The sequence below is a fragment of the Eretmochelys imbricata genome, chromosome 5 (assembly GCF_965152235.1).
Source record: "Eretmochelys imbricata isolate rEreImb1 chromosome 5, rEreImb1.hap1, whole genome shotgun sequence".
Lineage (NCBI taxonomy): Eukaryota > Metazoa > Chordata > Testudines > Cheloniidae > Eretmochelys > Eretmochelys imbricata.
In genome coordinates this window covers 80,753,642-80,766,831 of record NC_135576.1, presented here as the reverse complement: position 1 = coordinate 80,766,831, position 13,190 = coordinate 80,753,642, and the positions used below count along the sequence as shown (strand labels likewise).

At 38.8% G+C, this 13,190-nt stretch overlaps 1 protein-coding gene across 2 annotated transcripts in view; it reads right to left on the bottom strand.

The window, feature by feature from the left end:
• The window catches only part of MEGF10 (multiple EGF like domains 10), a 97,886-nt gene that overhangs the window by 10,598 nt on the left and 74,098 nt on the right, over positions 1-13,190 (bottom strand). For both annotated transcript variants that reach the window (XM_077816362.1, XM_077816361.1), the window contains exons 13-17: positions 10,890-11,036; positions 6,590-6,724; positions 6,031-6,159; positions 2,401-2,529; positions 529-657 (exon numbers count right to left, since the gene is read on the bottom strand). In XM_077816362.1, coding sequence (XP_077672488.1) covers positions 529-657; positions 2,401-2,529; positions 6,031-6,159; positions 6,590-6,724; positions 10,890-11,036 — 669 coding nt within the window. The remainder of the gene's footprint in view (positions 1-528; positions 658-2,400; positions 2,530-6,030; positions 6,160-6,589; positions 6,725-10,889; positions 11,037-13,190) is intronic.

Genomic DNA, 13,190 nt, shown 5'->3' with positions numbered 1-13,190 from the left:
AAAGGAGAATCAGGCCCTATGTATAGCAAATATAATGTGCCTTATATGCTTCCCTTTGGTAACTCTTTTGACTTACATAGAGCTATTCCAGGGATGAATTTGGCTCTCAGTCTTCCAGCTATTAGTTTTCATCAGGGTGTTATGATGGTAATAGTTATTTGGATTAATTTGTTATTTTTGTACTGTTATGTACATTTTTCTAATATTATGTCAAAGGCAGTTAACTATAGGTAGCCCAGGACAGCAGCTTTTTAAACATAGATATAAATGTAAATAAACAATCAAAAAGATTTAAAGAAAGACTATAAGTCTTACTTACTAATCTCTCAGGCTTTCAAAAGATGGAGAAACAACCTTAACATCACACAGGATAGAGTTAGGTCCAAATCCTGTGGTCATTACTCAGGCAAAACTCCGTTTGAAGTCAGTATTGTTTTGTCTGAGTAAGGACTCACAATCACAGTATTCGGTTTAGGGAGTTTTGCATTTGTTCCTACCATGCATGAATAATTTCTGCTTCCTACTCACTCTGTTCACAGTGTTTTCCCATGAATCCTGTGCGGCAGGTACACTGCCCCAATATGTGGTCACAATCAGCTCCATTCTGACACTGGCATATTAATGCACAGTCTTTCCCATAAAATCCCAAGGGACACCCTGCAGTGCAAAGGGGAGGAGGGGGGGAAGAGAAGAGAATCTTCAATGAGGAATATAAAAGTATTATTATTACTTATTAAAAATCATTTCTATAGTGCCATTAATTTATACAGGACTTTATAAACATAATAGATGAAGAGCTTCTCTGCTCTGAAAAGTTTACTGTCTAAATGAGACAAACAGACAAGACAAAGTAACAAGTAAGGGAGGATGCGGGGATTGCTGATGATGAGAAGAAGGTAGGCAGGAAAGATTGCTGGAAGACGTTTTAAGGAGACATTTGAAGGAGGAGGGAGGGGGGACTTCATGCAAGAGCCCAGGAAAACTGTTGAATGATGAATGAATCTTTGGACATATTTGCTGCACAGTTGATGTTGAAACATTAACGAGTAAAAATATTGTATCTCAGCTCCTCACAAAGGTGCCATGTCACTATGAAGAAGACATATCACTGCAAACAGATCATTATTCACCAGCAGTAAGCAAAAGAACCATGATAGCTGACAGCTGAACCAATTCAGTGAATGTCTTCCACAGCATTATCCATATGGCCCCATAATATGTGTTATCTCCTGCCGCTCTGACATTGTGCTATTGAAAAAGGAGTGTTGTGACTTTAAAAAGCACTGCATGCAAAGCAGATTTCAGTGGTACTTTTCTGAGATCGAATATGATGAGTACACCTGACTTGAGCATAAGCCAAATAATAGCTATAAATGTAATCATATGATACCTGTAATGAGGAAAATGAGACAACATTCCTTCAATCAACAAAAAAATTATCTCAGACTTTGTGTGAACTATTGCTCAGAACTCATATGCAGATTTCCAGTCACAACACTTCCAATATCTAATTCATTAATGTCAAGTTCTTGGAGAGAGATCTCAGGTATTAAATGTATTAGTCACTCAAAAACAATTCCAGAGTGGAGTATAGAATAGTGACCTGATGAAGTTCTGGTTCTGGTTCCAGATAATATAAATAGTCATGCAAGTACCTAAATTATGTGTTGGTAAAGCTCGTTCCCTGTAATCTAATGACCAGAGAGATAGGAGACCTGTATTAAAATCACTTTACAATGCTGCTGAGGAGACGAATGTGTCTCTATGAATCATTGCCATTAGCAAACTTGAAGCTATTCACTTCATAGGATTTGATTCAGCCCTGGGTAATGCTGATGTAATCTTGGGTGCAGAGTGCCCAGTGGCAGTATTCTTCCCAGAGGAGGTTCTGAGTGGGGAAGGGGTACAAGGTAACTGCAAACTGTCTTTTTGTCAGGGACGCACACCTAGCAAGTGCTGCCCAGAAGTGTATAGCTCTGGCCAGGTTGGGAGACCATGTCTGGGCACCTGGGAAAGCATTCATTCATTCAGCACAGGCACATGCCAGCTTCTGCTGCTGAGACTCCTGTGGACTCCTGGTTGTAACTGAATATTGCCTTCCTCTGGAGGAAACCCAAAGGGAAGGCAGTGGTGTGAAGATAGCCTATCCTCCTCCAAGGGTGAATTCCCCCTCAGATGCAGCAGCAGTCCCGACTAATATAGGTGGCTACTATTTTCATCACTTGTACCAGCAGAGGTGACTGGATTAGAACCCTCTGGATTAGAACCCTCTGGATTAGAATGGCATAACAGTGTTGGAAAATAAGTGAACAAAGAGGGAGTATTAAAAGAAATGGAGGAAAATATTGTTATTAATTGGTAGTCACACAACAAGGTAAGTAGATCATAAGAGTCACTTACTCTGGGTACAATAGAGGCCAGTCCATCCTGGAGTACATTTGCACTCCCCATCATAGGCACTGCAGTAAGCTCCATTATGGCAATTGCAGGTGTGAATACAGTTTGGACCCCAATGGGCAGGTGGGCAAGCTAAAATATCCCAAATCAATTAATTAATTTCATCTGGTAAAGACACAAAGCAGCACTACATACAAATGTTTAAATTGTTCTTTTCTACCGTCTTCAGTCTGACCAATTTCAACCAAATCTTTTCCTAGTTTTTTCTTGAAACTAACTAGTGTTTTACCCTAGAAAAGAACAAATGAAAAACACAAACAGGAAACAGGAATCAATGTGTGAGATCCTGATCTCAGTACAGTACTATGTGGCCAGTATCACTGGTTTCTCATAGTTCAAAAGAGGGAGTCATATAAATCAGGTTTTTTGATTGATTCTTCACTGTTTTCCAGTGACTGAACATTTTCACCCCTCCTGAATTCCACTGAACTAGATGGAGAGGTTGTGCATTCTAATCCTAGCACAGGAGGAGAATAAACAGGGAGAGAGGAACAATATTTGCACCCTGGCCCAGTTATCAATTAAATCCCTGCATTCCTCTCCCAAAATGTAATTTTATGGCTGAAGCGGGATGAATCAGAGATTCCATGGCTTAGCTTTAGTTTCTTGATTTGAGGCCTCTGAGTTACTCACTGGTCCCCATCAGACCATGAATCAATATAATCCTTCCAACAAACAAATCATTATAAATAGGGCCCTACCAAATTCACGGTCCATTTTGGTCAATTTCGTGGTCACAGGATTTTAAAAATCATAAATGTCATGATTTCAGCAACTTAAATCTGAAATTTCCTGGTATTGTAATTGTAGGGGTCCTGACCTCCAAAGGTCGCAAGGCTATTGTATGGGGGCGTCGTGGTACTGCTGCCCTTACTTCTGCGTTGCTGCTGGCGGTGGTGCTGTCTTCAGAGCTGGGTGCCTGGGCAGCAGCCGCCGCTCTCCAGCCGCCCAGCTCTGAAGGCAGCACAGAAGTAAGGGTGGAAATACCACAATCCCCCTAAAATAACCTTGCAACCCCCCTTCAACTCCCTTTTGGGTCAGGACCCCAAGTTTTAGAAATGCTGGTCTCCCCCCGTGGAATCTGTTTAATATAGGGTAAAAGTACACAAAACACCAGATTTCACGGGGGGAGACCAGGTTTTACAGTCCATGACGCATTTTTCATGACCATGAATTCGTAGGGCCCTAATTATAAACAATAAAGTGAAGGTTTTTGCACACACAACCACAGTTGCAAATATTATTGGTGCAGGTTTAGAGACTGCTTTGAAAATAGTACATTGAATGAATTTGGTACTGAATGGTAATAATAGAAAGAATGGTAAAATGTCTCCCCAAATGCTAAATATGATATGTAAACAGCACTATAGCAAAAGAAAAGTTAAAAGTATATATGAATAAATCAGATCCCATTGAGAGTAGTGAGTGCTATAAAAATTACCTCTTATTTTTTGATTAATTACTCTTCCAAATTTCTATTTTTAGCGTAAGTAAAGACTTTTGTCATTTTTCACTGTGAAATCATTAGCTTTAAGTTACATTTCTGAATTTAAATACAGTCTTGTGGAAACAAAAATTAATATTTTACAGGAGAGAAGAAACAAATTAGGCAGTGGGGCTTGACCCCTGATTTTGACTATGTTAAGGGTAAGATAGTGTTTTCCCCATGATCATATACTGATTTGGCTGTCCAGAGACCTAATTAGCTTCTTCAAGGCAAGTCAGTAGTTGTATATTTTACTAGATGTTTGCATTTGCAAAATGCTTTATATATGTATAACCTGTATTTTTGGGAAGTATTGCCACAATCCAAATTTCATTTTATTAAGGAAATAAAAAAACATTTGCAAGAAGTATCTTCTTCCTTAAATCTCAATCCATTCTTTTTCTGAGGTTTCCATTTTAGCTGTGAACAATAATGATGATTTTTTAAAATTTCTGCATGAAGTTAGTGATCAGCCAAAAAGGAATGGCAGGTCACGTGTAGAAAAAGGCTAAGGGGCTTCATAAAAGCCACCAGTTCAGATAGAAATTAATGGAACCATTATTTTCCATGAGAACTGATGGCCTTTGCACAAATCAAATAAACTTCCTCTCTTGTGGTCACAAGCACAGCCTTAATAGATGCCCCCATTCATGCTGTTGGCATCATTTTCTTGCATTGCTTCTGTAAGTACAGCCTCCTCTCAAACACTCATACCCCAAAAAGGAGGTAAGGAGTTGAAAAGAACAGAATAAGAGAGTCTGCATCCAATGAAGAATTTTGCCATTGACTTCATTAGGTCCTAAGTTTTATTTTGACCAGTAATAACAGCAGTGGGAGTTGTGGGTGTTCAGTGCCTCTGAGAATTTAGCCAATTAATGTTTTTTTTCCCAAATCGATGAGACTTTGCATTGCACTGGGACACAGCCAGTTAACCTGTGCTAGTCAAGCCGTACGTAATGTAAATTGAGGTTATTAGGAGATGCATCTCCTTGGAAACTGAACAGCTTTCCCACACCTGCAGCAAACATTTCTGAATTCTGACATCTCTGTGTCTGAGACTGTCCCGGTGAAGCTATGTATGTACAGGCTACAGGATTGGGCCATCAAGTTGCTTTTGTACTAGGCCTTGCTACCTATGAAAATGCATGTGTCAGAAATCTAATGCCGGTGATTACTGATTCAGATAGACCCAGCATCGGTGTCAGTAGGAAGCCCATATTTAATATAATAACAGATTGTACAAATCATAAGAAAAGTAAAATGTTGATAACATTTCTCATTGACTTCATTGGTGCATGATCAGACTAATCTACAGACTGAACAACAAGGAATAGACTGCCATTGGAAAAAATATGCATCAATGAAAGCTACATCAATAAGGAACAGAGAGAAATCTGTAAAAATGATGCTAAATAAGAAGCCAGACTGCAAAAATCAAACCAAGAAAATGCTTTGAAAATTCAGAATGTTTAAGAAGAGGAAGGATGGTCTTGCGGGTAAAGGCACTGAACACAGGAGATCTGAGTTGTGTTTTCAGCCCTGCCACAGTCTTCCTGTGTGATCATGAGAAAATCACCTACCATTTATATGTCTCAGTTCCCCAGCTGTAAAATAGGGATGATAATAATGACAATAATACTCCCATAATTTAAAAGTGTGTCCTGAGGATACATTTGTTAATGTTTTTGGGGTGTTCACAATACTAGAGTGATGGGGGCAATGGACGTAGCTAGACAGAGAAGGAAGGTGCATGACTGTTTAATCATGAAGTTTGAATGTTATGATAATGAAACTACTATGAAAATGTTCAAATGGATTTTTTATATGGGATTTAAAATGTAAAGTAGGTAAATATCTCTTAACCATATTACATAGGAGTCTGTATATATTTATTTTATTTATTTAATCTTGTCCATCTCTTTTTCTTATAACAAACCAAACAAATTCTAGGTGCCAATACAAGTCCTCGTCATTTATCAGTCAGTTACAAAGCATTTCCTCAACAACAAGAAGAAAATTAAAAGGAACTGAACTTAGTCTACTCGTTTTAACAAGATATCTCAAGAAAGAAAAAAACTGGTACTTACGCTGAGAGCAGTCACTGCCAATCCACCCAGGGTAACATTGACAAGATCTGTCAATAGGATTGCATGTTCCATTGTTGGTGCATGTGCAAATTCCAGCACAATTCTTGCCAAATCTCCCACTAGGACACACTGTTAAAACATTTTAGTGAATTTTTCCATAATTTATATTTGTATTGTTTCCCTAATACTTGTAACTGAAATCTGATGTCTTGGATCAAGAAAATTCCTATTTATGATGATGCCAAAATAAATGCTGCTATAAATTCAGTCAAGCACATTTATATTATTTATTGTACAGCTATTTCCTTTACCTAGAGGGTCCTTTTGATAATGAGCATGATATCTCCATAATTAGAAGAAAGGTATTTTTCATATGTTAGGGGCTATCTTTTCAACCAACTTCAACCTGCCTTCAGTTTCTACATTTACAAATTGCACGTACAAAACCAGAAACCACTTTGGAATAATGTGATCTGATAAGTCTAGAACGCATGGAATGAAAAAAATTGCCACACTTGGTCACTGTATCCATTGCAAGGGTTTTTATTACAGCATTTACCTTCATTACAGAGGGCTCCTGTGAAACCAGGTAAGCAGTCGCAAAGTCCAGTTACATGATGGCAGGGACCACTGCTGTGCACACACTGGGGGCATGCCTGACTACAACGATGTCCATAAAACCCAGGAGAGCAAACTGAAATCAGAAAGAATATACTGTCATTTCCTCTTGCATTTTCTACCCCACCATGTTCTATTCCTCTTCAACCACTAAATGGGTTAACAGTTAACCAGTTCAGAGCTGCCTTCCTGTCACTTCCAGTACTGCTCCATTTACTCCTTTTCTTTTTGCAAATACAGACTAACACGGCTGTTACTCTGAAACCTCCATTTACTAGGTGCATACTTGTTGAACTAGTGGTTATTGTTTTTTATCTAGTTCCAATTAGTGCTTAATCCTTGAAGATATCTAAGAAGATAAAAGTCCCTACCCTGAGGAGCTTACTACAGTCTGGTTAGTAACTGGTGACATTCAGGCACTTGAAAGGATGTTGGCACAATGGACTACCATACTGTAGTGGCACTGAAGAACAGCACTGAATGTGTTAAAGCCTATAATGACAGTGACTCAAATTCTGGCCTGACTCACACCCCGAGCAATCCCATTCATGTCAGTGGGGTTGCACAAGTTGTAATTCAGTGGCAGAATTTGGCCTAGCCATGTAGTCAGGCTATATTTCGCACCAGCCAAACAAATACAAACAAGAATATGACTCAGATCAAACCTATTTCCCTTAAAGCAGAGGATGAGAGGAATAACTTTCATGAATTATGTATGAAAAATATGTAGATTTGAAAATTAAAGGATAAGTAGTTGGAAAAAACATTAAAACACAATACACAGGACAATGGAGTAAGAGAGTTGTATCCTTAAAAGGAAAGACTTTCAATAAGGCTTTGCTATTATTGACGTCTCATTTTTTTTCTCACTTGTTGGACAAATCTAAATTACTTCAGCCCACTGGTGTATTGGCAGAAAGGCCCAGGTGCAGCGTGTTTTCCATCGATTCTTTAGATTAGCCATTCACTAACAGTGCAGAGAGCTACACACCACCTCAGACCAGAAACACTGAGGCCTCCAGTTCATTTTGAGGCCAATGGTACTAGTCCCTTCTTCAGCAGAGCTGTATCACTAACCACATAAAGAGACTGAAAGAAAAAAGGCCTGTTGCATGGAATTTCTTTCTTTGTTTCTCTAATCCCTTATTTCCTGATAAATTAGCATATATTAGGTAATGCTTCAAGTTTAGTGTCTGTTGTACAGCAGCAATTACTATTTACCAGAGTAACCTGGTATATTTTCATTATTTTAATTTAGTTCAAAATTCAGTCTCTTAAATGTACACTCGAGACAGTTGACTTGGTCAAATCCCTCTGGAGTGCTTCACCATTTTCAAGTAAAGCACTGTGTCAGTCATAAGATTTGACTTTTTACAGAAAAAAGCATTTGATCATTAGGCCCTGTATTTGTATGACCTTTTGTCTCCTTGGTCTCTAGACTGTGCAGGAGCTATTGGTTCTGAGAGCCATTTGAGTGCTAAACTGTGGAAGCCACTACACTTTGTTATACCCATAGTTCCAAGTCACTAGGAAGGTTTACATTTATTTAATGGGATAAGAGAGAAAGTCCTCTCATGGATCAGTAACTGGTAAAAAGACAGGAGAAAAAGGGTAGGATTAAATGGTCAGTTTTGAGGATGGAGAGAAGTAACAGTGGTGTCCCGCAAGGATTTGTACTGGGAGCAGTGCTGTTCTTCATTGATCTGGAAAAAGGGGTAAATAGTGAGGTGGCAAAATTTGCAGAGAATACAAAACTACTCAAAATAGGTAAGCCCAAAGCAGACTGTGAATAGCTACAAAGGGATCTCACAAAACCAGTTGACTAGGCAACAAAATGGCAGATGCAATTCAATATTGATAAATGCAAAGTAATACACATTGGAAAACATAATCCCAACTATATATATAAAATGATATAGCTGTTACCACAAGAGAGAGATCTTGGAGTCATTGTGGATAGTTCTCTGAAAACATCCACTCAATGTGCAGCAGCAGTCAAAAAAAAAAAAAAGCTAACAGAATGTTAGGGACCATTAGGAAAGGGATAGATAATAAGACAGTAAATTTCATAATGCCACTATATAAATCCAGGGTATGCCCACATCTTGAATACTGCATGCAGATTTGGTCACCCCATCTCAAAAAAAAATATACACCAGACCCTCACTAGAATGCAGGATTTGGGATCCATGCATGGCACCGTGTTAACATGGGGACCGCGTTAAAATGAATTGCAATTAGAGTAATTAAATTTGGGATCTATGGCTGCGACCGTGTTATATGCGAATTCGCGCAATATAGATGCGCCTTCTAGCGAGGGTCCAGTGTATTAGAATTCAAACACGTACAGAAAAGGGCAACAAAAATGATTAGGGGTATGAAACAGCTTCCATATGAGGAGAGATTAAAAAGACTGGGACTTTTCAGCTTGGAAAAGAGACGATTAAGGGGGGATATGATAGAGGTTTATAAAATCATAAATGAAGTAGAGAAAGTGAATAAGGAAGTGTTATTTACTCCTTCACATAACACAAGAACCCAGTGAAATTAATAAGCAGCAGGTTTAAAACAAACAGAAGGAACTATTTCTTCACACAACTCACAGTCAACCTGTGAAACTCATTTCCAGGGATGTTGTGAAAGCCAAACTACAACAAGGTTTAAAAAGAATTAGATAAGTTAATGGAGGATAGGCCCATCAATATCTAGTAGCCAAGATGGTTGGGGTGCAACCCCATGCTGTGGGTATCCCTGGCCTCAGACTGCCAGAAGCTGGGTGTGGACAACACGGGATGGATCATTCAAAGACTGTCTGTTCTGTTCATTCCCTCTGAAGCACTTGGAATTGGCCACTATCAGAAGACAGGATTGTGGGCTCAGTGGACTATTGATCTGACTCAGTATGGCCTTTCTTGTGTTCCTAGGTTCTTAGTCTTCTTTTGGGTTAACTGATTTATTGACAGGTTTCAGAGTAACAGCCGTGTTAGTCTGTATTCGCAAAAAGAAAAGGAGTACTTGTGGCACCTTAGAGACTAACCAATTTATTTGAGCATGAGCTTTCGTGAGCTACAGCTCACTTCATCAGATAAATTGGTTAGTCTCTAAGGTGCCACAAGTACCCCTTTTCTGATTTATTGAAAAAGTCGTTTGAGAGCCATGCAAGTGATAGTAAAGAACAATTACACCACTTAACTAGAAATGCTTAGAGAATACTAATGCCACAGTAATGTCAGGCATTTAATATTAGGGTCAACCATATTCATCATCTTTTTCTTCTTGAAATCCTGTCATTCCTGGGCTTTGTGACTCCATCTACTCCTGGTTATGCTCTTATCTTTTGATTGTCATTGGATGGGCCTTTCTCCTTTCCTCTTTCAATGGGGATTTCTCAGGTCTCCATCCTTGTCCCTTACTCTTCTCACTCAAAACCCTACCAGTGTATGATCTCCTTCAGAAAAAAGACTACCATCTCTATGCTTATGACTCACAAATCTACCTCTATTCTGGATCTCTCTCCCTCACCTCTTCTATGGTACAAACAGAAAAATAAAGTCTGAAAAAGCCATGAAGGTGGTGAATAGTGATTAGTACTCTTGGATGGTTAAGAATTGTGCACACCCTATTATTTTTGTGATCCTGTTTTTTGCCACCCCACCTCAGCCCATTTGTTTGTCTCCTCTGTTATGCAGTCTTTTAGATTGCAAAACCTTTCATATTTATATGTCTGTACATATAGTCCATTTGTATGCTGTATACTGTGTTAGTGCCTCGCACAATGAGACCCTGATCTGGCCGGTATCTAGTTGCTCCTGCAACATAATAGTTAAATAATAGCAATAATTAGACTAGCAACTGCCATTGAACGCAGTGGGAAATGCAGATGTTCAGCGCTTCTGAAAATCAGGCTTCTTTTATTTAGTTGCCTAAATATGGATTTAGGACCCTGATATTAGGAACTTGGATTTGAAAATTTTGGACTTTGATTGTAAGACCCTTTACAATAGCAGTATATAAATAATAAATAAAAACATAAAACGATAGTAACAAAAAGAAGATGATTACTGTTGGGAACTATTTGATAACTGTACATAAAGCACGTTTCGGTACACCTGTACATTAGCACAGTTAAAATGCAGAATGTGGGCCTGTTACATCAAACATTACCAAAACCACATAGTGTTATATGATACACATATTTTAAAAAGGAAGAAGGGATGAAAATTTTAAAGTATTGTCCTTACTTCTTTGACAAGTGGTGCCTCTGTATCCTGGTGCACATTCACAGATTCCATCATCTGGAGAGCACGAAGCTCCATTTTTGCAGTAACAGGACAATGAACAGTTTGGACCCCATTGGCCCTCAGTGCACACACTGTCACAGTGTATACCTGCAAGCCATTAAATACACAGAGATGTCACCAGCAACACCAGTAGTCAGATTCTATAGACCACAGATAACAAACAAGGGGGTGAAATCCTGGCCCCATGGAAGTCAAGGGCAAAACTTCCATAGACTTTAATAGGGTCAGGGCTTTCATCCCCTCTGCCTTTCCTGGACTCCACAACACTGGATCCCTTTATATTCCCACTTTGATTATTTGTGTGCAGGACTTGATCCTAAGCTCTACAGCAGGAAAGCATCTCTGCAGTTCTGCTTCCACAGAACATATGAGCAACAGAAGATCCTACCTTCAAGCTTCATTCCTTCTGAGCTTTTAAGATCAGTAAAACTGAAGTTAAGCCACAATGATTTAGGAACTCTTCAGGTGCTTAGCTTCAGCTTAGCAAAGCTTAAGACTTCTACAGGGCTGAAGCCCCCAATTAGCCAAGCCTCCAGTATTACAAAAGTTTTTGGTGTCTCCCATGACCTTTATAAAACCAGGCCTTGTGCACTCCTCATTTTCACCATGGGTATGTTCTGTGTACCAGCTGCAAAGAGAAATGAAATGGAAAAGTGCAAAATAATTCAAATGCGGCATAAATGGCTTTTGGTTCCGCTGTAATGATCATTCGAGATAGCAGAAGATCATTGTCACTGCTTTGTGAGAAAAATATACAAGACAAAGCAAGCTACTTCAGAAACTCCTCTTCTGAATGTAAAAATTCTTAAGGCCTGAGGTAATTTCATGTAACAATAGTGATCGGGACAGGGAATGACTTCTAATTAGTGGTGAGCTGATTACCACTAAGCCTCATACCAAATGCAAAAATGTAGAGCACACAAAAGGTTTCAAAACACACCATGTGAGCATTCCAAAATGCTTAGCTGCAACACAGTACTAAGGACATCCGTCATTCAGTGTTTTGTCTCTTTTTGGCACAAAACTGAATATGAAATTGCCATGACTTGAACCCCAATACAGAAACAGGCACAAATCATAATATGAACTAGTAATTAGAATCATAGACATTTTTTTCTTTGCAAACCAGCAACACTAAATCTAACTTTCCTGATTTTCTTTCTTTTCTACCCATTTCTGAAAAGTTCCCCCGCATGTTAAATGCCAGTAAGCAACCACTGTGGTACTCAGACCTTATTGTGTCTACAGAACTTTGCATTAGCAACTGACGATTATTGTAGTGCCTCTATTGAATGAATCATTTGGCTAAAGAAAAAATGGACTAAATCCAGTCACAAGTACGACTTGCTTTAGAAGTATTTCCAGCAAAATATGGTTCTGGTCACTTACTGTCACACTTTTCAAAAAAGGAAAAATAGTTTCACATGTGATATTTGAGAAAAATCTTCTAAAAACACTGAAAAGTGAATATCTAGTGTTAGTGAAATGCTGAAAATCCTTGAAAATAAATTACCCTATTCATCCATACAGGCACAGTGTAAACCCCCCCATCCCCACCCCCTCCCAGCCCTGCAACAAGTGCCCTGCAAACTGCCTGAATCTAATTAAGGAATGAGCACCGCTCTGGTTAGAGGAAAGGTGAATCTCCAGATTCTTAAATCTTTGGCCTCTCTGTTAAGACTGTCAAAAAAGGGGCCAAAATAGTGCCAACAGTAGAGAAAACTTCTGTCTATTAGAATCCAGATACAGGTCACCTAACAGCCATAAGATAATAACAACCCTTCCATTAATATTGACCTGAAAAGAATTTTTATTGTCATGAGGTGAAAGAGTTACTGTATCTTAACAATACCACCATCACATTTGATTTTTTGCCTCCATAGGGATCTTGATTGTCCTGCTTTTATCTACAGTTAAGACCCAAAACAACCAGCTTCTCAATAACTTGGGCCAATATTTTCAAATTTAGAAATTAACATTAGAAATTAACATTAGAAAAATAAGCCCATAGTTAGGCACCTAAGTGGCCTGATATTGAGACATGTTAAGGACCCCCATTTGAAATCAATGGGAACTGTGGGATTTTAGCATGTCTGAAAACCAGACCACTTAGTTAGGTGCTTAAATATGGAGTTATTTAGGTACCCAAATTTTAAAACTCTGGCTTGGGTTTATGAGTTTGTAACACCACCTGTCAAATACAACCAATTTCAGAATTAAATTGTACATTGTCCGCCTTAA